A 25,897-nucleotide genomic window follows, 5' to 3' on the forward strand; every position below is an offset into this window, starting at 1 on the left:
ACTCAAGCACCAAAATGCTTGGAAATTAAAGCTGCTAAGGGCCACACCATTTTGCTATTTAGGAAATATATAGATGCAGTGCTATTTTTCTAGAAAAAGAGGTGCCGGAACACACCATGAACGCCTCCCTCGTTCTCTTGGAAAAGCAATGGCGCCCAGCTCAGAGGTGCCCTAATTGAGTTCTGGTGTGTTTCAGCTGGAAAAAAGGCCTGTATATATTGTTTGGTATCTTACCCTGTGGTTAGTTCCATCTGCCTTGGATCTGTATGGCTTTTAGTGGCAGAGAGGTGGACCCAAACCCGATTTGTCTGTTCCCTGAAATCAACACACGTTGTCAATGTAGCTATCTTGCAAACTAAGCTACCACCCTATGTTGCAAGTAGACAGCACGTAATTCCTATTAGCGAGTAATAAGGCATGGGTGATGCCACCCAGGGATGGACTAGGATGACTCGGAAAGAGAGCGGCTGTAGATCATTGGTAGGTGCTCTGTGCTGTATGCAGGAAAGTCCTGGGTTCGATTCCTGGCATCCAGGAAACCTTTAACCCTCCAGATGTTGCTGAACTTCAACCAGCAGCATCCCTGCCTTTGGGCTTGTAATTCTTGAACGTGCGGTAGCTTCAGATCTATAGCCACTCTCCCAAGGAAGAGTTCAAATGCAGGGAGCTGTGTGTGTGTTTGTGTACTGGGCAACCTAGTCAGATGGGTCAGGTACAAATAAATAACAAAACAGCAACACAGAGAGTCGGTATTTATGGTTCCAACTACAGTGGTACCTCGGGTTACATACGCTTCAGGTTACAGACTCCGCTAACCCAGAAATAGTACCTTGGGTTATGAACTTTGCTTCAGGATGAGAACAGAAATTGTGCTCCGGCAGCAGGAGGCCCCATTAGCTAAAGTGGTGCTTCAGGTTAAGAACAGTTTCAGGTTAAGAATGGACCTCCGGAACGAATTAAGTACTTAACCCGAGGTACCATTGTATCCGTCAAAAGAGTGGGTAAGAAAATAATAATGTATAAGTGCCCCCCGCCAAAAAAGTAGTTCACAATAGCACGGTGTGATAATGAGGTCAAAATTTGACGCAAACTTTTAGAAGCTGCAAAAGCAAAGTTTGCAGCTGCTACTAAAAGAGTTATCCTAGTACAACAAGTCGTAGAATATGGCTTCCTCCATTCTAATCTGGTGCGAACAATAGTAAAATGCAAAATCCTCATTATCACAAGGAAGATGTCTCAGTTATGCTTGCTCTCCATCGCCTCTGCTCTGGAAAGAAAAAGTCCCAAGAGCTGTGTTCTCCCCATGTTCCCTCTTCACTGGCTCCCAGTACGTTTCCGAGCACAATTCAAAGTGTTGGTGCTGACCTTTAAAGCCCTAAACGGCTTTAAGGAGCGTTTCCACCCCCATCGTCCAGCTCCGAGGGCCTTCTGGCGGTTCCCTCGCTGCAAGAAGCCTAGTTACAGGGAACCAGGCAGAGGGGCTTCTCGGTAGTGGCGCCCAACCTGTGGAACACCCTCCCAGTAGATGTCAAGGCAATAAACAACTATTTTACTTTTAAAAGACAACTGAAGGTGGCCCTGTTTAGGGAAGTTTTTAATGTCTGATGCTGTATTGTTTTTAATATTTGGTTGGAAGCCTCCCAGAGTGACTGGGGAAACCCAGCCAGATGGGCAGGGTATAAATAAATAAATTATTATTATTATTATTATTATTATTATTATTATTATTATTATTATTATTATCATCATCATCATCATATTCACCATACCACTAGCCATAGTGTCGTGCGAGTTCTGTATGCACAGCAAGTAGGCGTGCACTTTTCTGTGGGGGTTTTGCTTCCAGGCATCCTTTAAGGAACTTGGGAGAAATGTGCAACTGTGCCTATTTTATCACCATGCTCTTAATCCCAAAGTCGGGGCACACCTGCGTGTCAAAGAACTTCCCCTGTTCTCAGGGGCTGAGCTCTAACATGGAAAACAGCATTATTATTATTATTATTATTATTATTATTATTATTATTATTATTATTTATACCCTGGCCATCTGGCTGAGTTGCCCCAGCTGCTCTGGGCAGCTTCTGAGGCCTGAGCCCAGATGAATTCTGGCTCAAGTTCAGCCTCATGTTTTTTCCCCTTTTTCTAAATGCCAAAACAACGTCGAGTCGAAAAATAACAACGAAGCAGCCCTTTCTGCAAAGCGTTGGCCTGTCTCTCCAGTGGTGCTGTTGAATCAGTTATCTCCCCCGCCACAGATCTTCTTAGCATTCTTCCCACGCTGAGTCATTGCAGTAGTATTCTGTTGTCAGGCTTCTCCGCTACCACCCAAGCAGTGAGACAAGTTGTCACCCTCAACAAGCCTGCCAGCAGCTGACACGAAAAACACTCCTCGCTCGGCAGTTGTTCCGTTCCGTAGTAACTTCCACCCACTTCCAGAGAAGTTTGTGAAGCGAAAGGGCCGTGACAGCCCCGAAAGAATAGGAGAGGAAGAAAAGGTGTGGGGAGGAACTGGATTTTTTTCGGTGAAGCATATGGCTGGAACCCAGGGGAAAATCTCACATTAACAGGAGAAAACTCTCACATTATTCTCTTCTCCACCCATGCACAGTGCATGTCATCAGGACGTTACATGTGAGTCCCCATATTTGTGGTTGCTTGCTCACATCAGATGCTGTGTTTGCTACTGCCTCTCCTTTCTTTATTGCGCTAGAACATGGGTAGGCAAACTAAGGCCCAATCACCTTCTCAATCCAGGGTGTTTTTACATGAGTAGAATGTGTCCTTTTATTTATAATGCATCTCTGGGTTATTTGTGGGGCATAGGAATTCGTTCATTTTCTCTCCAAAATATAGTCTGGCCCCCCACAAGGTCTGAGGGACAGTGGACCCGGCCCCCTGCTGAAAAGGTTTGCTGACCCCTGTGCTAGAAGATGACTTTCAACTGTTTTTGGGTGCCTTAAGTTGTTGGGCATCAACTGGGAAGGAGAGGTCCTGAACAACTTAGGAAACATAGGAACACAGTCCATCTGGCTGTTGTGGATGCAAAGGAATGGTGGGAAGGAGGAGGAGGAGGAGGAGTTTGGATTTGATATCCCAATTTATCACTGCCCTAAGGAGTCTCAAAGTGGCTAACAATCTCATTTTCCCTTCCTCCCCCACAACAAACAGGAACCAGCTGGGCAGCCCCCAAGAGAAGAAGGATTAGAGCCTGGGGATTTTGGGTGGGATGACAATGAGTGGTCAGAGGGAGAAGACTGGGAGGAGGAGGTGTCGCTGAAGCGAAGGGAGCCCAAGAGGCAGGGATAAGTCAGGCTGGTGAAGAGTCACAGGTGTCTCCTCCTCCTGCTGCTGTGACAAACTCCCCTCCTCCCAGGTCTTGCAGAACCAGAAGAGGCATGAAAAGGGCGGAGAAGTTAGCTTCAAACAGACGCAATGGGGGAAACCCTCGAGAGGAGGGTACTTAGATGGCTATAGGGAAGCCGGGACTTTAACTCTCAGCAACTCATCCGTGGGGCAAGACCCACTGAAGATGAGCTGCTGTGCTCATTAGACCTGACACAGTGCAGATTGTGTTCTTGCTAATGAAGAGTTAACTCCAACTTTGAAGAGTGTGATTTACTGCTGGCTCCTCCTGACACTAGCTCAGCATTGTTTGCACTGATCATCATCATCAACCTTTTATTCGACCGTCAGTCAGAAAAAAGTACATTTGTCAATACACAGTTAAAAACTCCAGGAAGATTTTAGAACTTAGCCAACACTAAAATAGGCTAAACAGATAGCCCCATATCAATACAGTCAATTATAGTCTTGCGACGCTTAAAAGCTAAAAAAAGAAATTTGGCCACCAAGGAAGGTATAGCTCTAGTGACCTTATTCAGCAAGTGTAAAACCTGGTTTTCTCCGGGTAGGAAGCTAGATTGACATAGGAGTGGGTCTATAAAATTTTGTCTAAGCTCTGCATAAGAAGGGCAAGTCAAGAGAATGTGTTCGGTAGACTCAACCACACCCATGGCACAATGACAGGTTCTCTGGGCGTATGGTACTCCCCTGTACCTTCCCCACAATAGTTTGCACTGATGGCTGTCCAGGGTTTCATTCTCAGCCTTACCTGGGGGGTGCTAAAATTGAACCTGAGACCTTTACATATAAAGCAAGTGCGCTGCCACTGAGCTCTAGTGCTTCCTTCAGAAAGAAGAGCTCTTCTGGACGCAGGGCATCCTTTGGTCTGTCCTGAATCTGGCACCAATCAGTTTTTAAGTGTGCATGTGTTGAGACAGAGAGAGAGAGTTAGAGGTGTATATTACAAAAAATTATAAATGGTCTCACACTGCAGTTGGGAGTTAAGAGGCAAGTCCGCTTCAGACCGTTCTGAAACGATGGGTCAGAAGAAGAAAGCAAGGTTGAGGAAGTCTACATTGTCCTTCCTTAGGGAAGACCTGGCTGGTGGCACAGACGACCAACATCCTCCTGCAGATCGCCAGCTCTAGGCTTGTTGAGACCTTAGATCCTGGCTGGCATGTTTCCATCTGGAGGGCTGGGGTGGGGAGCTGCCTATCAGAGAGAGGTGGCACATGCAGCTCTGTGTGCCTTCGCTTCCCATCCAAGCACATGGTTAGCGCTATAAAAATATTAATAGGAGTTGCAGATTACTCACTGGGTTGCTGTGAGGTCAAACAAGACAAAGCACTCAGCGCGGTGACAAACAGCGATCGTAAAACGATGGCAAAGCTCTGACAGCCTCTGCCTACCTCTTCTATCAGCGGAGCAGATTGTGCAGCTTACGTGTTGAACCCAGTGGCATTGAGCCCCCTTAACGGGATTTCCCCACCCCCTAAGCACTGAAATTGCTGCTGGCTGTGTCTGTGACCAAGTACTTCACTCAGCTATCTGCTATCTGCGTGCCCCAGATAGCTGGGGCTGTCTGTGGGCCTCAGGGCCAAATCCAGGCTGACAATTATTAGGTTCACCCACCTGCACCTGCCAACCCATAGATAAAAGAGGTGTATGACTGTTGGCTGTGAGTTGCTGGCAGCCCCTAAGGACCTAGTTCTCACTGACTTTGCAGGTGACAGGTAATTGAATGCTGCTCCAGACAAAAAGAGAAACCCCCACTCAAGCATGTCAGGGAAACCTTTTGCTTTGCATCTAGTTTCCTATGTGCATAGATGGAGCATCGTCCTGAATTACAGAGTTGGAAAGGATATAAAAATAGTAATAATTTTAATATTTATACCCCATCCTGGGTTGCCCCAGCCACTTCCAACACGTTAGTAACAACCATCTGATCCAATGTAAAAAAAAAAAAAGTCACAATAACTCTAAAATAAAAAGAAGTAAATAAGGAGGCCAGATACAGGATAAAGGAAGTCTCTTATTTCGTTGTTTGTATTGTTGTATGTTATGCTCGCTGTATGTTATGTTCACGTTTAATGAGGGTATTTTGTGTTTGGTGGGGGTTTATGTTATGTTGTAAATAAAATCCCAATAAAAATTATTTAAAACAACAACAACAACCATCTGATCCAATACAAAAAAGTCACAATAACTCTAAAATAAACAACTTGAATCAAATTAAAGCAATATTCAATAATCCATTAGAAACTAATAGCAAACAGAAACATTAGAGATCAGTAAATAATAATTAAACAGTTTACACCCATCAATTACAGTAAATAATTATAGTAAGCTATAAATAAAAATAATGGCAAGTCACAGTGCATAAAATACCACAAAACATACAACAGGATCCAACTGAGAAACAAGGACACACAATTTATTTTTTAAAAAAAATCACTGAAAGTATCCCAAGGCTCATATAGTCCAACGCCCTGCAAGGAAGATGGAGAGTCCCACCACCTTCCAAAATAGTCCATTCCACTGTCAAACAGCTCACCTGAAGAGTGAGTCTGAGCTTGCCGTTTGAAGTGGTAGAAAAAAGGTAAAAGGTAAAGGACCCCTGGACTGTTAAGTCCAGTCTAAGGTGACTATGGGGTTGCAGTGCTCATCTCACTTTCAGGCCGAGGGAGCCAGTGTTTGTCCACAGACAGCTTTCCGGGTCATGTGGCCAGCAGGACTAAACCGCTTCTGGCACAATGGGGCAGCATGACAGAAACCAGAGTGCATGGAAACGCCGTTTACCCTCCCGCCGCAGCGGTACCTATTTATCTACTTGCACTGGTGTGCTTTTGAACTGCTAGGTTGGCAAGAGCTGGGACAGAGCAGCGGGAACTCACCCCGTCATGGGGATTTGAACCGCCGACCTTCTGATCGGCAAGCCCAAGAGGCTCAGTGGTTTAGACCACAGTGGTACACTTCAGACACTGGATGACCACTTTGGTGAGAGATCTCGGCCCCAGTGCAGGCCTGGGTAATTGGCAGACCTGCAGAGGTTCCTGTACACCACCAACTCTCACCAGCCCCAGCCAGGTCAGGGGTAGTGGGAATTATAGTTCACCCACATCTGGAGGTCCACAGTTTCCACAGCCCTGCCCTAATGTCGACCCCTGTAACAGTGCAGAGAATCTGCTTTGCATGCAGGAGGTCCCAGGTTCAAATCCTGGCATCTCCATGTCCCACTTGAAATTCTGGAGAGATGTTGCCAGTCTGTGTAGACAGTTGCTAGACAGCGTAGATGAAAGTACAGTAATTATTATTATTATTTACTTATAAGCTGCCCATCTGGCTGGCTTGCCCCCAGCCACTCTGGGAGGCTTCCAACAAATGAACAACATTAAGCGCAGTAAAACACCAAACATTTGAAAAATTCTCTATGCACGTTAGAACCACAGAATTCTAGTTGGTTGGGGTCCTGAGGGTCATCCAGTCCAACCCCCTGCAACGCAGGAACCTTTTTGCCCAGTGTAGGGCTCGAACCCACAACCCTGAGTATTAAGAGTCTAACACTGTACCAACTGAGCCACCTATGTAGTTGCTGAACGACAAGGGAAGTAATAGTGCCACTGTATTCTGCTCTGGTCAGACCTCACCTGGAGTACTGTGTCCAGTTCTGGGCACCACAATTCAAGAAGGACACTGACAAACTGGAACGTGTCCAGAGGAGGGCAACCAAAATGGTCAAAGGCCTGGAAACTATGCCTTATGAGGAACGGCTAAGGGAGCTGGGCATGTTTAGCCTGGAGAAGAGGAGGTTAAGGGGTGATATGATAGCCATGTTCAAATATATAAAAGGATGTCACATAGAGGAGGGAGAAAGGTTGTTTTCTGCTGCTCCAGAGAAGCGGACACGGAGCAATGGATCCAAACTACAAGAAAGAAGATTCCACCTAAACATTAGGAAGAACTTCCTGACAGTAAGAGCTGTTCGACAGTGGAATTTGCTGCCAAGGATTGTGGTGGAGTCTCCTACTTTGGAGGTCTTTAAGCAGAGGCTTGACAACCATATGTCAGGAGTGCTCTGATGGTGTTTCCTGCTTGGCAGGGGGTTGGACTCGATGGCCCTTGTGGTCTCTTCCAACTCTATGATTCTATGAGGCTGGAAGACCCAGAAATGATGCACTTTGAAAGAAAAGGCGAGTGGCTGAGAAAGCATTTGCAGAACCTTTTCCTGGTGTCATCATGTAGGGAAGCAGCAAATGGAACCCCCAGGATATCCTCCTTGAACAAATGCAGTTCTTGTTTTTAGTGTTCAGATGCATTAATGGGACTGATATGCTATGAGTCATCCAGCACAAGGCATTGCATGTGCTTCTTAAAATACACTGAAAGTAGCTCATGGCAAGCTGGCCACTGGCCTTGCGGTTTGCGTATCTCTTTGGAGATCTCTAAAAGTACCTGTATTCCTGGAACATATGATTCTGCAGATGGTGACCTCAAGCAGTAAATTTGCCTCTCGAATCAGCAGATGGTACCGATTGCATCTGGCACTTAGCGGATGATCTGCCCTTACTATTCATGGCTCAATATTGCAGGTGTGTGTGTGTGTAAATAATAGCACATTTGAGTATTTTCTTCTTCCTGTTGTGGCCGGGATGCCTGAACCATCTCTAGACAATATCTGTTGGTCCTGGCTGCTTTTCTCCAGCTGGTGGTTTGTCTGAAGAATGGTTATAGATGTAGTCCAAATCAACAAATCATTTCAGCGCATCCAGTTTGCACTATTTGCAAGGAATGGTTGCAGTTTTAAGTCACATGGGACGAACACTGTTGAGTTGAGGGAATTCTCAAAAACCAAACTGCAGCAAATTTTGCATTTCTCCAGATTTTGCTATGCAAAAGGCTCCAACCAGGGAATCTGTAGGAAAATGAATATTGCTAGGTAAAGGATGCATAGGGCTGCATATAGAGGTGGAAATGACATGCAAAAAGATTAGGGAGAAATTGCTTGCAAAAGTAATGTGCCTATGGGGCAAAATCGCATGCAAAAATGGATACATTTTGCACTAAAATGCTGGTGCGTTTTCATAAGGGCTTTTTTTTTTTTGAATAAAACGAATTCCAAAACTGATGTGCAAATGTGCATCTGGATAGCTCAGTTGGTGACGCCAAGGTTGCAGGTTCGATTCCCTGCGCATTGCAGGGGGTTGGACTGGAGATGTTTTTCGGGCTTCCCTTCCAACTTTGCAGTTCTCCCTTTCTATTATTCATGGCTGAATGTGGAGAACTGAATTTAAGATTGGGAAAACGTGGAGGGCATGGGTGGCCGTGGTGGGATGACGACACGAGACTGACGAGACTTTCCCTCCAGAGCAGCCGGCGGCTTCTCGCACCCATTGCAAGTCGCGCTCGGGGCCCGAATGCAACGTCGGAGAAGGCTGCTGCCTTTGAGCGTTTCTTCCACTGCTCTCCAACTTTTCCCAGCTTGATCGGGGGGGACTTGAACCCCGATCTCCCAGCCCAGTGCTCTAACCGCCACCCCGCGCCGTACTGAAGCGCCCCGGTGCGCCCCAGGCGAGTGACAAAGGCGCTCCCTCTCTCCTCGCGGGTTCTTCACGTTGCTTGGCTGGAGATCGCTCGGCTCTCTTCCCTTTTTTACTCGCTCCGTCGGCTGCTGCCGTGCTGAATGGGGCCGAGGCCGCCAATGGGAGGCCGGGCTCCCCGAGGCCCCGCCCGCTTCCCCTTGCGTCACGGGGAACTTTGATGAGCTCCCGGGAGTTTGGCCGCGCTGCCGGCAGATGGTGAGCGGAGGGGCGCGCCTGCAGTTGCGGCCGGGCGCTCTCCATCGAGGGAGGAGGAGAGCAGGAGGGGATGCGCGCCAGGCTGCTGGACGGCATTGCACAAGCCTCGGCCGGGAGCGCTGCTTCCCTCGGAGCGGAGGAGGTCGCCTGAATCAGCCGCAGAAGGACAATTAATTGGGCAGCAGCAGCAGCAGCCGGAGCCGCTTTCCTTGGCCGCCTTGTTCCCGGCTTCGCGCGCCACACCGCGCTCGGATCGCCGCCGCCCGCCAGCTCCATGAGCCGCCAGCTCGAGCCCCGTAGCCCCGCCGTGCTCCTGCACCCGCCGGCAGCCGGCGCGGGAGGCCCTCGCTGCCGGTGCTCGCCCGCCAAGCGGCTCCTGCTGCACGACGGCGCCGAGGACGCGCCGCCCGCCGCCAAGTGCGCTCGCCTCGCCGTCGACTGCTCCAGCGCGGCGGCGCCCCACGATTGCTTCAGCGCGCCCGGATCGCCTTGCGGGCCGGTCTCTCCGGCCCCCGGAGGTGGCGGCTCGGTTGCGGGCACCCCCGGAGGGAACGGCAGCGCGCAAGGCCCCAGCCTGGTCGCCGGTTACCTCTTGTTGCCCCTGCCCGACCGGGATCACGTCTCCAGGGCGCTCGACATCAACACCGGACGGGAGCTGCGCTGCAAGGTAAGCGCCGCCGGGGACGCTTCGGACGGGCGTCCGACCCTTTCGTCGTGTTTGGGGGGAGTCCCCTCTGCGCCTTGGAAAGCAGGGGGACCGGCCAGCCTCGGCCGCGCCGTCGGCGATTGCGCTCGGAAGGAAGGAAGCAAGCTCCATTGAGTAAACTTCAGTGGAACTTGGCTACCTTGAGGAAAGCGTGCGTAATAGTCTTGAAAATCCGGTGTTTTCACACGCGAGCCGAATCGGGTCTTCTGAATCAGAATCTCGGGTTAAGTGGCGCGTGGATAGGGACTCTTGTGCGCGAGGTGGAAGGTTGGGGGCAGAATTTGAAACAACACGAATTGGTGACCCACTGGCAAGCTCATAGGCTCCACACGTTCCTGGAATTCCCGTGATCCGAAAGGATGTGGATGCCTAGACGCGCTTTCTCGCGAGTCAGTGCCATTGAGCGTGGTTTGGGCTTCTTTCCGAGTAAACGCGTGTAAGAATGGGCTTGTGAAGGGAAATAGGATCGTAGTGGGCGCTGGATTTATGTAATGATGGTACCAGCAGGCAAATATCTGCAAAACATGATGTAGACGAATTAGGTCGGGGCTGCACTGAGCCGGCAGAACTTTGCAACCTTAGATTGTGTTCTTTTTGTGGAGATCCGTGCAGAGACCAGGGCTGGATTTCTCCGCGTTAGGTTTTTTTTTGGGGGGGGGGGTTGGAAGCCATCTGGAAACATTCCCCACACTTGACAAAGAAGGGTTAAGTTTCTCCTCCGTCATCCTCCTCTGTTTTCCGCTTCCCTCCTGCAGAATAGTACGCAAGCAGGAATTGGCTGAGACTAGCAGAGCTTTCCAAGTTTTCCATGAGGTGTCCTCAGCTCTTTAAATAAAACGCGCACACTCACCCTGTCCTTGAATATTCCCCCAGTCTCTTTGAACAGGGCAGTAGCTGGAGAGATGGGGTTTACTGCTGCCACCTGCTGTTTGCGGGCTCTCTCATAGGAGGTGCAGTTGTGGAGACCTGGACGGCCTTCCCGCACTTGCTCGCTCTGCAGCAAACCCATTAAAATAAATGAGATGGTTCTGGAGCAAGTCCCTGGATGATTGCAGCACTTAACAGTTGCATAGCCTGGAACAAGCGAGATGCGTTTTATTTCATCTTCAAACTGGGAGGCAAGCTTTTGAGTTACACAGGTCTCTTCGACAGATTTTAGAAAATATGAAAGGACAAGATTCGGTACAGGGCAGATGACGGAAGTGGGGGAGGGAAGGAGGCAGGAATTAACATGGGGAGAATAATCATGTATTTCACTTACCCCTATTTAGGCTTTGTTAAGCGGCAGGGGACAGAGAAAATGTGCCCAAGGTTTCAGTGGATATTGCATGCCAAATTAGTAGCAACACGGCTTAGTTTGCTGCTCCTTGGTTTACTTTATCGTAGCAGTTCTGACCTATTTCTGCTTGTGAAAGTTCCTAGGAGGTCAGACTGCAAGGATCTTTTAATCGAGCTTTGCAAGCAGCCCCACAGATCTCCCCCAAGCAAGAAATCTCTTTCCATTGGAATAGCTCAACCAGGCCATTGATAGACAGATTGTGACTGGACTCACCGGTTTAAGGATTGCTGCAAATTGTAGCTCAGTGGAAGCTAAGCCTCAGTACCTAGAATAATTTGAGGGAAAGAATGTGCTTTAAATGTATGATCTGTATGCAGCCTGGCATAAACACCTCTGATACTAGAGCAATAAGGGCCAATAGCCACTGATGGATGCTTTAGTTGAGATTCCTGCATTGCAGGGGCTTTGACCAGATGGACCCAGAGACCCCTTCCAACTCTACAATTCGGTGACTGTTAATTTTCCGTACACTTCTCGTTTGCAGTAACTGGAGACAGCTGAAATGACATGGACAGGGAGTTAAGTTGGGAAGGGAGGAGAGGACGTTGGGGCTCCCACGGTGAGGAGTCTCTTGCCGGGTTGCCTGGACTGGAATGATGACACTCTGTGTGTACGTCACAGTTTCCAGTCAGGCCTAGGATGTGAGTAACCCAGCAGAGCCCTTGCAGGTCAGCCGGAGAACATGCCCAAAGTCTTGCAAAACATCTGTGAATAAAGCATGAGAGAGGCTTTTAATCCTCTCCTTCCCTTGCTCAGAGTTTGGCATGCTCCGAAATGGGAGCTCGGTCGCCATCGCCTTTGTCTGAATCACCGCAGACAGATTGGAGGGTGGAGGGTTTTAAATGCCTCTCCCAGCTCCTCTCTCTCTCTCTTTCCCACTGCATACCCAGAGGTACTTTTTCAGGGCTGGCAGAGAAGCCTCGGGAACTGAGCTCACACGTAACTTGGGCGCTTTGCTTTCAGGAAGTTTCTGGCAGGGTGTCCAGCTTGGTGTTGGTGCTGAAAATGGGGTTTCCTTTCTCTTCAGTAATTGTGAGTGTGCAGAACTAGGAATTGGCCGGCGTTTCAAGCTGGCGTGGGACAGAAAGGGGTGTGGCTATGCAAATGCCTTGGGTCTGGGGATGATACTACTTTGTGGGTTTCCCCAAACTTGAGTTTCCAACTGGTTTTGGACTACAACTCCCATCATCCCTAGCTAGCAGGACCAGTGGTCAGGGATGATGGGAATTGTAGTCCAAAAAACAGCAGGAGGACCCAAGTTTAGGAAACCCTGGTCTAGATGAGTTCAGCCTTCCGATTCCATCAGCAGCCAACCAGATGTCTCTGGATGGGCACACCTCTTTCCAGTAACAATTCTAGATATACAGCCACTCCCAAGTGGAAGCTCTCCAGTTCTTCTGGCTGGTAGCTGTTGATATGCATGCCATGGTCCATGAATTTATCAGCACGCAAACCCTTGTGCATTTCATTGAAATCCATTTATCTCAACAGACAACATTAAGAAAATGTATAATTCTTTTTTTAAAAAAATAATCACCCTCCCGACTTCCCATTCTCTGCCCCTTTTAAACAGTGTGTCACTCCTCCTTCTCTGCAATTTGTGCCACCTGCTCCCTCTTTGATTTCTAATGCTTTAAAACAGGGATAGGGGAACCTTTGGCCCTCCAGAGGTTGCTGAACTACAACTCCCATCAGCCATGGCCAACAGTCAAGGAGGATGGGAGTTGTAGTCTCACAACATCTGGAAGGCCACAAGTTCTCCACTGCTGCTTGAAGGAGGTGGATGTTTCAAGCTATGTCCATCAACTTAGATTTTGTCTGTATGAAAACCTCTTTGGCGAATCCCCGTTCTCTAACCCCTTGGTCCTCTTTTTCCAGGTCTTCCCCCTCAAACACTACCAGGAGAAGATCCGCCCTTACATCCAGCTACCGTCGCACAGAAACATCACCGGGATCGTGGAAGTGATTCTCGGGGAGACGAAAGCCTACGTCTTCTTCGATAAGGACTTTGGCGACATGCATTCCTACGTCAGGAGCTGCAAGCGTCTTCCAGAGCAGGAGGCGGCCAGTCTCTTTAAGCAAATCGTCTCGGCGGTTGCCCACTGCCACCAGTCCGCCATTGTGCTGGGGGACCTCAAGCTCAGGAAGTTTGTGTTTTCTAGTGAAGAAAGGTGAGCAAGGGGTTCGTGGTTGTCTTAACATTCCCCGTACACTCTGGGGAGAGCTCCTTCTTCAGCTAGTTTGGGTGGAGGGCAAAAAAGCCATGACTTCCCCCCCCCCCAGGGCTTTGCAGGGGAATGGGCATTCCTTGGTGGCAGAACATTTGCTTTGCATGCAGAAGGTCCCAGGTTCAAGACCCAGCGTCTCAAGGTGGAGCTGGGGCTTCCCTCGCTTGGAAACCTGTTGCTAGGAGGATCAAATGCCTTACTCATCAAACGCATGCCAGATTCCTGCATTCCCTGTATTCGCACCCCTCTGCTCTGTAGCTGGTGGTTGCAAGGCCAGGTTTGGTCCACTGGCTGCAAGTTGCGTACCTGTATTGGCATAGAAGCCTCTTTAGGAGAGAAGGTTTGACTGGTCTGTTGAGCCAAAGGAAGTTTTGGTGGGGGCCAAGTCGTCGTAGGACTCAGCTACACAACTGCAAGTGAAACGTTTTAAAGGCATTGCAAACTGCAGTATACAAATGTGACTCTAGATGGTGAAAGTGAGCTATGCAGAATTGGATGCATTTTTAAAAATGTTTTCAAATAAAGCGTTTTCAAAGCGTTTTTTTATATGTGTGTAGGTTCCACCATCATGTCCTCTTTTTCGCTATACATTTTTGTCTTCAGAATATCTTAGAGCACTTCCTTTATAATAAGAAACATCAGGTGTTTTCTCAATCCCCGCTTCCATCTGCCCCAGCCGGGGAGGCTGATGATCTGTGGTGATGGCAGTTGTTTCCCAGTAACATACAGAGGCCACCACATTGGCTGCTGCAGGTGTCACTATCACATTAATCTGTGCAACAACCCTGTAGTTTTATACCCAAAATAAAAACGGGAGCGTACCCAAGCCAGTTGGTTTGTGTATATGGCAGTCAAGAGATCTGAACTTTGGACTTCCTGGTTCAAAGCTCACCCTCTTTGCCTTTGCACCACATTAGTTATGTTATATAAACATCTGTCTTGTTTCTGGCAAGGGATCTAGAGTATTATTTTACTGTATGTCTGCCTAGTTTGAGAGCCAGTGTGGTGTAGTGGTTAAGAGCGGTAGTCTCGTAATCTGGGGAACCGGGTTCGCGTCTCCGCTCCTCCACATGCAGCTGCTGGGTGACCTTGGGCCAGTCACACTTCTTGAAGTCTCTCAGCCCACTCACCTCACAGTGCTTGTTGTGGGGGAGGAAGGGAAAGGAGAATGTTAGCCGCTTTGAGACTCCTTCGGGTAGTGATAAAGCGGGATATCAAATCCAAACTACTCTTCTTCTTCTTCTTCTACTTGGATTTTGATTCTACGCTCAGCAGCTAAAGCAAATTGACGCCCCACACAGTTCCTGAATCCGGTGCTGGTGTAGTGGGCTAACTGAGTTGTTCTTTGGATCTTGGCCTCTTGGGGGCTGTTCTTTATCATAACTCAATGAATTTGTTATTTGTGCTACATCCCGCCGTCCAGGGAAATTGTGGAATTGTAGAGTTGGGAGGGATCATCTAGTCGAGTCATGGCCAAACTTGGCCCTCCAGATGTTTTGGGACTACAATTCCCATCATCCCCGACCACTGGTCCTGTTAGCTAGGGATGGTGGGAGTTGTAGTCCCAAAACATCTGGAGGGCCAGGTTTGGCCATGCCTGATCTAACCGCTGCCTGCAATGCAGGAATAGGCAAGTATCTCATGGGGGGGTTGAACTTGCAACCTTGACGTCATCAGCACCATGCTCTAACCAGCTGAGCTATCCATCTGCCAGAGTAGTGCGTTGAGTCTTCCAGCTTTAGATGGGGACCGCCAAGATTCCGACAATTTTATTTAGGTGTGGGAGAAAACATACATTCCATCATATGTGCAGATGGCACGTACCAAAGTCGGGGATTTCTTTGCCAAATCCTGATTTCCCAATCTGCATGCCTCTGCGATGAAATTAAATCTTGCGTGGTGTTTGTGGACGATGCATTACCTCGTGGCACCCCTTTGTAGGGAGGTTTCCATCTGTGAAGTTGCTCCTAAGCTGCTTCCTTTGCAAGCAAAGGAATACTGATCAGGACTGAGAGGGGGCTTTCTCAAGTTCGACCTGTAAGCGAGAGCTCCCCTGAACTCAGCTGGACTTAAACCATGTAGAATCTGAAAAGCTTTGCCTTGATTTTGTTGAGGTGGGTCATTGGTTCAGGTGTGCGGAGACTGGCTCAGCTGGTTTGTGGGTTGCGCTGGGTCATGTGTTACTCCAGGTCTCGTTGAGATTACAGGGCTAGGTGTCTGGCAGGACGGCAGCAAATTACACCTTGGTGCAATTCTTAAGTATTGCATATTCAAATGGTTTACATTTGGGCACGGACCGTGAATGAGAATTGTGTTGGCTGGGGGTGGTGAAGCGAGAGAAATGGGTTGCAGTTGGCACAGTGTGTACTTGCGATGAATTGTTCAAGGCAGTACTGATATTCAGGAGTCAAGCTATGCAGTCAGATCCCATGGGTCTGATGCTGACACAACGCTGGCGCTCTCAGAACAATGGTTGGGGGTGAGCCTCAGCAAAGTGCAACAACTCCTGTGTCCGCAGTCCAACACAGATTCCTCCCCCCACCCTCCTTTCCCTAGAGCATGGCTTTCCATTGCATTTGAACAGGCATGTAGTTAACTATCCAGGGTTGGCCAGGCTTTGTGTTATTGCAGTTGTCACGTGACACAAGCTACTGGAAGCAGAGACACGGCTGGGATTACTCTCAGTCCCATGATTGTCCAGTTACCCATAGCTGTACGTATGCTCAGGGAGGGATTTGTATGGGGTTGGTGGGGGAGAGCCAATATTAGAAACTCTGAGATATATATCTTTTTTTTTTCAAAAAATGTATTGATTTTCCAAAATTTATAAACATAAATCCTAACTGTAATTATTCCACTCTTAATAACATTGTTACGTGACTTCCTCAAATCCCCCTGGCTGAGTTTCAATATATATCATTGTAACAGTTTTCCAAAACAAATTTCTCATAAAATTTACTTGAATCAATTTTTTTCTTTTCATATTAAATTTAAACATGTTATTCTATAACATCACATATTCAAATCCTGAGCCTATCTGGTGTTTGCAAGTATTTCTATTTAAATTATCTTAGCATATTTAACTAAATAGTCTTTGAATTTCCTTCATTCCTTCTGGTCGCGGACTCTTCCGGTGAGGTCGGCTCGCTCCGAAAAGTCCATCATCTTCATAGAAACTCCGATATATAAGCTAGGCGCCAAATAGCCACTTAAACCAAGGTTACAGGTGCCAAAACACAATGCCCAGTTGCCATTTTGTGGCCAGGCGGCTCAAACGTTGTATTTTTCAACATGACTTTTCAGCTCCTGAAATTCCTTCTGATTGTGCAGATAAAATTAGGGATAGGATTCTGCAGGATGTGTCTTTAGCGTGCAGAAAACAGTCAGGATCCAAGGATCCCCAGGCACGCATTTCCAGATGGCAGAGTCATTGGGTGCCTTCGCTTGGTGGCGAATGGCCGATAGCCAGGTGCAAAATGCGCCTGGCAAATTTCTAACGCTGGAGAGAGAGCACATCTTCTAGAAACCAGCTCTTGATTCCCAAACGGTGCTCAGCCTTGCAATCCATACCTGGTTGCTTTGCTCTGCTTCTTTTTGCAGACCTGGCGTACTGTTGTCCACGGGATTGATGCAGTTTTCACTGTGTGTATACAGGCCATGGGAAGGGGTCGACTGTTTAAAGGTGGTGCAAGAAGCATGGAGCCTCATCTGTCTCTCTCTGTATGTGTTATAAATATATATGCATACAACTGAAAATGAGGAGCAGAGGATGCTGCTGCTGCTAAAGTGTTGGCAGGTTTTGCAAAACTCTTTGAAGATAACCTGCAGTTGGGTGTTATGTGGGCAGCCCGGAATAGGTGTGAAACTCCAGCCCATTTGAACTCTGTGGGAGTTCTGCTTTTGACATCAGCAGAAACAGTTTCACACTTGAGGGCTGCAATCCACGCATTACTTTGAAGTGATGCCATAGTCAGCTGTTGGATCTTAGGGAGTGTGCAAATTGCAGCCTGCGCTGGGGTGATGTTTATGACTGTGCATCATTCCGATGGTTTCTCCTTCGTAAAGGTGGCTGTTAAGCTCCCGCAGGTTTTGGTTCTCCTGCGTTTCAAACATATAACCCCTGGATTCTCTGATCTGCTTCAAGGCACCCCACATAGTAACCTCCAAACAGGTGGGAGAATCTGCTCCTGGACAGGAATAAGGAAGTTTTGGTTCAGCCTGGCAGAGCAGTTCCTGAAGGGCAGCTTGTTTGCAAGGCTCCTTTTTTGCATTCAATTTGCCCACATTGCTTTCTTGGTACAGAATATCACGTCTTTCCCGTGTGCAATGCCATCTAAAGGAGGCTTGAGACACAGGGAAGCGAGCTTCTAGCCATTTTGGAGGCTTCCAGCCACTGTACGAAAGAGGTGGCGGTTGCATTTCATAAGTTCTGATTTCGTACAGCCGCCCCACAATAAACACCACAGTAAATCTCAGAAAACAGGAATCTGACTTATACTCAGTACTGTCTACACTGACTGGCAGCAGCTGTCCAGGATTTCAGGCAGGGTGTGCCCCCCCCCCCAGCACGCTAACTGGAGATCCTGGGAATTGAATCTGGGGGCTTCTGCATGCAATCTAGTTTCGTTTGTTTGGAGGGAGGGGGCCTGACATTGCAGAGCGAGGAACTTTGAGAGATAGTTTGTTAAGTTTTTATACCTGTTGGAAGCCACCCAGAGTATTATTATTATTATTATTATTAATGCTATTTGGTTTGGTAGTGAGTGTAATTTTTTTTTGAGGGGTCGAAAGGACTTAGTAATCTATTGCAGGGCTTGGCATCTGCCCTAGGAAGTGAGTTCAAATTGTGTGCCATGTATACCAATCAATTGCAGAGCAGACTGTGGATTTTTTCTTTTTTTAAAAAAAAAACCCTCTCTGATCTTATTTATGGAAGTGCTGAGCGTGAGCATTATGGGGTGGCCGGAATGATCAAAGCGCCACAAACGGAGCCTGCATTTTCACCCAGTGTGCCCCCTAGCCCAACCCCCCCACAAAAAGTGAAACTGGATCACGCATTCTGCTCCCAAGTCATCAGCTGCTGAATAACACTTAAGGGCCAGGGGGCATGCATGTACGAACCATCGCCCTGGTGAGCAAAAATCGAGACTGGAGCCTTGTAGCCAAATAATTCTCTGCCCTCCCTGCTTGCAGATTTATAGTTTCGCAGCAGAAATGACAAGTTGTCCTGCAGAGAAAAGCAAACACCCCCCCCCCAACAACCGCTAGCCAAAATAGCAGCTTGCATCCAGTGCTGTGAATTTGGAAACCGAAGCGTTGCGCAGGGAGCATATCATGTGCTTCCCTGTTTGGTAATCAGAGGGTTAAGCAATTAGCCTGGCAAGCACAGGTGCAGAGTTTGGATGCCCCGCCAGGCAGTGGGAGGGCAGGCGAGGGTAGGTTGAGTCATATTTTCCACTTAGAAAACCATCCGGTGGAGTTGGGGAGGGAAGGGAGAGGAATCTTTTGCATTAGAGGACAGGAAGGTCACCCTGAGGACAGCGAGCAAATCAATGCATTTTACAGGCCAACAAAACTGTAAGGAAGGCTTACTGAGCAGGGAGCCCTGCAGGAGCCAGAGAATATCTAACCAACTTAACGTAAAAAACAGCAACTTAAATTGTGAAAACCTCTGGGAAATGGGGTGTTGCTTAAAAGCAGGGTATATACCCTGCAAGGCCCGTTTGTATGTGTGTGTGTTTGTGTGTGTGGTGGCAATGCGTATCTGAGCCCAAAGTGTTGTGACTATATCAGGAACAAAAGGGATGTGGGTTTTGGCTGCGATCCACCAGCCAGTTAAGGCTTGACGTCACTGGGGCTCGGCTGGCTTCAGCCCAGGATCTCTGCCCTGTGAATTTGGCATCGTCGCACTGAAATCCTCAAGGCCGGAGCAAACGAGTAATGTTCTTGTAGAATTGGAGATTCAGAAGGGGTCACGTGGGGCGTCTGGTCCAATCCCCTGCAATGCAAAAACCTTTTGCTCAAACCCACAACCCCGAGAGCACGAGTCTTGTGCTTCACCTACCGAGTTGTGTCACCTGAGTGCTGGCATCGGTAGGTGTGGCAGTCACAGAGTGATGTCTGTGAGTGTCTTCGCAGTGTGTTTCTCTGATATATTATTTGCCCAGGGAAATTGCCCTGCACCATTGAAGTGGTCCTCAGTGGCTCAGTTGTCTCATTGTGTTGACATCAGGAACTATACTCCCGTCCAGCTCATTCCTTCACGTGCATAAATAATCTCTCCTCTCCCGGAGCGTGTGACTTGTCTCAGTCAAAAAGCCTTGCCTTTGTGTTTTCATTTGGTGGGTGATCATGAAAGTTCTGTCTGTGGTCTGTGATCTGAGGCGTCCCATTCATCATAGCTTGAGTCACTTCTTGATGCTACAGTCAACCAATGATGAGCACGACATGCAGAAACCTTTCCGCAGCGGTTTGTGTGTAATGGTTTCTGATCGGTGGAAGCTGCAAACCTAAGCTCACTTACCCTGGGAGTAACCCTCACTGAGTTCCGTAGGACTTAATTCTGAACACACAGAATTAGATCCTTAATCTAAAAGTTTTGAGCAAGTCTTCCATTTTTGGTATAGGTCGTGGATACAACATAAAGGTAAAGGGACCCCTGACCATTAGGTCCAGTCGTGGCCGACTCTGGGGTTGCAGCGCTCATCTCGCTTTATTGACTGAGGGAGCCAGCGTAAAGCTTCTGGGTCATGTGGCCAGCATGACTAAGCCGCTTCTGGCGAACCAGAGCAGCGCACGGAAATGCCATTTACCTTCCCACTGAAGCGGTACCTATTTATCTACTTGTACTTTGACGGGTTTTCGAACTGCTAGGTTGGCAGGAGCAGGGACCGAGCAACTGGAGCTCACCCTGTTGTGGGGATTCGAACCCTCGACCTTCTGATCGGCAAGTCCTAGGCTCTGTGGTTTAACCCACAGCACCACCCGTGTCCCAGGATACAACATAGTCGCTGTCATTTGGGAAGGGGGCGGTTCTTATCTCCAGGATGTGACGAAACTGTTTGCCAATTCCCTACACTTGCCATTCTTGAGGAACTGGCTCTTGGTTATGTTATCATCCCTGACTCTGGTTCATGTATTTTGAGATCTGATAGGTTGAGAGAAGTGTAGAGCAATGCAGGAATCTCAATTGAAGCCTCTCATATCCAGCCTCTGCTTAAAAACATACAATGAAGGAGTCCACCACCATTGCTGGACCCTTTGTTGAAATTACGTGTTGGCGTGCCTTCCTTGTGTTTCTGTCCTTGTCTTGTGACCCATTTTGCTCGCCCTCGTGTGGAAAAGCGACTAGGGAAACTGTCTTATTGGTCCATCTAGCTCAGTATTGTCTTTTTTAAAAAAAATCTTTTTATTAAGCAATTTCAGCATAACAAATTATCAAACCATATAATCACATACATTATTTCCCCCCTTCCCCCCTTCCATCCCTCCTTCCCCCCCACCAAAAACTTCCCTCAGCCCCTCTCTCTGATTTCTCTGCACATAGTATTCTCTGCATGTTATAAAATTATACGTATCCTTGGCTTGTCTATCTATCATGTTATCAACCAATAAATTTGTGTGTGTTTATTCAAAACCTGCCAAGGAGTCCAGTTCATTTTGTTGTCTTTTTAGATAATTTGTAAAAAGTTCCCATTCTTCCTTAAAGTCACAGTTGTCCTTGTCCCGCAGTTTGTATGTCAATTTAGCCAACTCAATTTAGCTTATCAGTTTTTCTTGCCACTCTTCTATTGTCGGGGCTTCCTCGTTCTTCCATCCTTGTGCTATCAAGACTCTTGCCGCTGTTGTAGCATACATAAATAAATTCTTTGTTTTTCTTGGCAGGTCTTGTCCTACAATCCCTAACAGAAATGCTTCTGGTTTCTTTTACAAATGTCATTTTAAACATTTTTTTTTCCCAATTCATTATATATCATTTCCCTTTTTTTTTTAACTTCTCTACATTCCCACCACATATGATTAAAAGTCCCTTCAGTATTGTCTGTACTGACTGGAAGCAGCTGTCCAAGGTTTCAGACAGCAGACTGTCCCAGCCCTACCGGGACATCTCTGGGATTGAAACTGAGAGCTCCTGCATGCAATGATGCCATTTTCCCCACCCCCCGGTCAACTTTCCTCCTCTGTGCCAGTACCTGGCCTTGCTTGGTAACTGATGCCTCCATCTCTTTCCTCTTCTCCAGGACGCAGCTCCGGCTCGAAAGCTTGGAGGACACACACATCATCAAAGGGGAGGACGATGCCTTGTCGGACAAGCACGGCTGCCCAGCTTACGTCAGCCCAGAGATCCTTAACACGATGGGGACTTATTCCGGCAAGTCGGCTGACGTCTGGAGCTTAGGAGTCATGCTATACACCCTCCTCGTGGGACGTTACCCCTTCCATGACTCGGACCCTACTGCCCTCTTTTCTAAAATCCGGCGCGGACAGTTCTGCATCCCGGACCACGTCTCTCCCAAAGCTCGTTGCCTTATCCAAAGCCTGCTCAGGAGGGAGCCCTCTGAGAGACTCGCAGCTCCAGAAATCTTGCTCCATCCTTGGTTTGACTCTGTTTTGGAATCTGGTTACGCCAACCAGGACATGAGACCCTCCGATCAGGTTGTTCCTGAGAAATCCAACGAGGACGATGACATTAGCTCCTTCTTTTGCTAGCTCTGGGTTTTTGCCTCGGGGGACAAGAAGCCTCTCACACTCTCCTGCAGTCTTGAATTTCTAGCCTCTGTCTTCGTTTTCTGTGGTCCTTCCCAAAAATTGAGCTGCGGTCAGGACAGTAGTACCCTTGCAAGTAGGAGATTGACATCCTTCGCCTGCTTCACGAATTCCCATTTGGATCCCTGTGGGACTTACTCTGGAGCAAATGGACCTTTTTTGCAAAACGCGTTTCGGCCTGGGACTTCTAGGCTGTGACTTTGAAAGTTTGCTCTGAACTTCAGTGGGGAATTTTACACACAGGGCTGTCTGGAACAAGCAGTCTGAAGTTTGCAATCTTTGTTGGCTGGCTTTTCAAGAAAAAGCAAAACACCTTGTAGCTTCTTGGTTCCATGTTCAGATCCACACAGTCTTGTTCTGCAGGCAAGGTTATATTGTTGTAGAAACTACAGAAGGGCCAACTGGATTGCTCTGTCTCTCATCCATCAAAGTGACAGGGCTCTGGGCTGGCTTAGATTACAGAATCTCCCCACTGGTGATGTAAGAGAGAATGCAGGCACAGTTCTTGAAGTGCTAGGCAGGGGGCTTGTGATAGTCACGGTGCAAAAAATAATAATCAGCTGGATTGTCTATTTTTATAGCTAAGATTATCTAACTGGTTTTGAGCTTGCGTCTCCTGACGTGAGAATCACCCCCTTCTGCCTCCAGTTTGCCAGTTCCTTTTCTTAGCTGCATTTCTGAGTTTGCGGCTTGAAACCCATTTGACTGTTTTCAGCCCTCCAGGAGGCGATTAACCTGGAATTACTTGGTTTGTCAAATTCGCCCTCCCCCCCCCCCACTTCAAAATCTAAACCTCAACTAAACTGTAGCTCGTTGGCTTTTCGACAGAGCTGTAACGGCTTTGTGCTGGCCAAGGTGTGGATAAATCAGGCAGCTGTAGAAGTTGGCCATGCGTCTTGTGGGATGAATTGGGCTCCTCTCTGAATTCTTGGGACTTTAGTGGTTTGGGGTGGACTTGGGTCGACAGGCACAGGGGGTTGGGTGCCTTTGCACCAGAATTGTTTTGCTTTGGAATACGGGGGCTCTTAAAACAATGAGGATTTTTGCCATTGGCTTGAACGTCAGACCACCCCGTTCCTAACCCATTATCAGCCTAAGCCAGGAATGTCTGTTTGATTGATGAGATCAGGACTGTTGGTGCCTCCTGAACTGCCACAAAAGCCCCTACAACCTTGGAGTCCCCTGTCTCTTGTGTGACGGTGCAGGTAGCAAATCTTGTCTTTCTGTCTCCAAATGCTTCCACATCTGATTTCCCTTGGAGCCAATTCTTTAGCAGACTTTCGGACTCTTCCTTAAGGGGAGCAGTTCACAGATTTCTTCCTTATAGGTGAGGTTTCCTTTTGACATTCTCTCCCTTTGGCCCTATTCCTCCTCCTCTGCCATGCCTGTTCTAAGGAGGTGTGTAAGCCTTTACGAAGGGTTACGGAAAACCTGAATTGGCCAGCTAGCCCCACCCCCCCAAAAAAAACCCCTCTGCCAAAGGTGTCTTAGCCATAAAATGGGGTGCACTTGTTAGGTGATGCAATACTGCTGCTGGCACCTATGTACATAGCCTTATAATCTTGGAAGGCAGAGCACCGCTGTGCCCAATTTGCAGATGGGGATGCTGAAGGCAAACAGGTGGAGGTAGGGACCTGCCCAAGGCTTAATGGGGCTTGATCTTCCCATCTGATCAGGAACTTTCTGGTCCGACATTGAACTAACCGACCGCATTGCGTAAGACAAGTAAAGGAGGAATTGTGGTTTGCGTTCTCAAAACAGCTCCCTGGCATCTCTAGTGAAAAGCGTTTCTATGTAGCACAAGGGGAACTTCATATTCTGCCCTCCCATCAGCCCAGTGGTCAAGCATGATGGGAGCTGTAGTCCAGCAACAACACAGCCCCACCCCACGGGTGTGGAGGTATTTATTTCCGAGCCCCTGAAGAACTTCTGGCAGTTGGCGGAGACATTTCTGGCTCAGATGCAGCAATCTCCTTGACTTGGCTGATGAATGTGTCCTCCGTTGAGTGCTAGAATTGGTCCTTGGTGGGTGCAGATTTAAAGCTTACTTCTGGCCTTGGTGTTGCACGTCTCTGAGCTCTTTAAACCAGCGGTGAGAGAAAACCTGTGGTTCTCCTCCAGTTGGACTGGAATTCCCATCATTCCTGGCCATTGACTATGCCGGCCTGGGATGGTGGGAGTTGGAGTCCATCAGCTATCTGAAGGGACACAGGTCTTCCTCATCCTTGCTATAAAACATGACATTTTTGGTTTCTGAGGCAAATGATCCTAAGGAACTTGCCTGGCGCTCCTGTGTGAAGGTGTCGCTCCAAAAGTAGCCCAGGATATCTATCTGAATGCCAAAACACCAGCCCAGAGTGTCCCAACCTGAACCTGAGAGGCAAATAGAAGCCCGATCTTATTACATATACCGAAACAACGTTTGTGTTGGCAGTGTGTGGGCTCTGCTCTCTGATGCCTTGCACCACTCTTTTGCACAAGAAGGAAAACAAAAACAAATCCTCATTTCGGTAAGCTTCTAAACAATGTCCTCACCTTCCCATCAGGCTGTTCAAGAGTAATCTCCCTCTGGAAATCTCTTCCCCTTATTAAATGTTCATGTGTGACTGGTGGTGGTTGTTTTTTGTATCTCCAATTCTTGTGGAATAATGAATACACTTGAATAAGCATTTGCTTCCTGGATGCGGTAATGAACTTCCTCCTGACAAAGACGACTGCTCCGGTTTGTGCAAATAGGTACTTGCCCCGGGGTGAGCTGGAAATCACCCAGAGAACTAGAGAGGGAAACTTTTGTTCATTTGGGAGACAGTTGGTTCTCCTTTCTCAGAGGCGGTTGATGTGCCCTGTGGAAAAATGTGTGGGTCAACAGGCTAGCAGACAGCTCTGTGGATTAACATCTCTTGTTGACTTGCTTGCAAGGGTGTGTGTGTGTGTGTGTGTGTAAACACACGCCAACCAGGTTTTGTTTCAAAAACACTTTTATCCCGTATCTGAAACTGATGTATTCATCAGCGTTGGGGGTATGCTACCAGCAAACTACCTTTACCTTTCAAGGAACTCTGGGAAATGTATTTCTGCTGGGGCTGTCTTGAGATTGCTAATCTCATGGGACTACAGTTCCCAGAATTCTTCGTGGGGAAAAGCTGGTTGGATATACCTGTTTAGCCCAGAATTCAAAGTACCAAATGTGGACGTTGCTTAAGAATCCTACTATTTCTTAAGGCTTCGCTTTGTCAAAAGGGCGGAGCCACTGTGCTCTTGTGATCTGTTTATACCTCATCTGCTATGAACCTTCCCACATAATGTCTTGCCATCTTCTGATCGGTTTTGTGTTTTCTTAATGACTGTAGAGGTGTGTGTGAGTGTCCTAAAGCCCGAGGTTTCAAAAGAGCATTTAAATGTGAATTAATGGCTGGCAATACTAACTTGATAGAATCAAGAGAATTAGAGGTGAAACTTTAATTTTTGACCTTGATTGCACTAAAGCTCTGGTGATTGCTCTAATATATTTGTATCTGTGATACAGTTGTTGTTGTTTTTTAAAAAAAGAAAAAAAATATCCACAAACTTGCCTATGAATCTGTATATATTGGTAGGTACCATGCTTATAACACTATGTTGGATGTTTGTAAATAATGTACATATTTGAAAATCGACATGATGATGTTAGAGAATTCCTGTACAAAAAGGTTTAATAAATCTGGTTTCATAACAGATACTT

At 47.7% G+C, this 25,897-nt stretch overlaps 1 protein-coding gene and 1 long non-coding RNA gene across 2 annotated transcripts in view; one reads left to right on the forward strand and one right to left on the reverse strand.

Annotated features, from left to right (window-relative positions):
• The window catches only part of LOC308593180, a 441,755-nt gene that overhangs the window by 151,114 nt on the left and 264,744 nt on the right, over positions 1-25,897 (reverse strand). Inside the window, exon 2 of the long non-coding RNA XR_014010820.1 lies at positions 235-1,365. This is a non-coding gene — a long non-coding RNA (uncharacterized lncRNA). The remainder of the gene's footprint in view (positions 1-234; positions 1,366-25,897) is intronic.
• Positions 9,115-25,890, forward strand: TRIB1 (tribbles pseudokinase 1). The gene is made up of 3 exons (XM_081204909.1): positions 9,115-9,804; positions 13,061-13,353; positions 21,651-25,890. Exons 1-3 carry the CDS (start codon positions 9,412-9,414, stop codon positions 22,117-22,119), a joined length of 1,155 nt encoding a protein of 384 aa, XP_081061035.1. The 5' UTR covers positions 9,115-9,411; the 3' UTR covers positions 22,120-25,890.

The sequence above is a fragment of the Podarcis bocagei genome (genome assembly GCF_964188305.1).
Source record: "Podarcis bocagei genome assembly, chromosome: 8".
NCBI classification, from domain to species: Eukaryota; Metazoa; Chordata; class Lepidosauria; order Squamata; family Lacertidae; genus Podarcis; species Podarcis bocagei.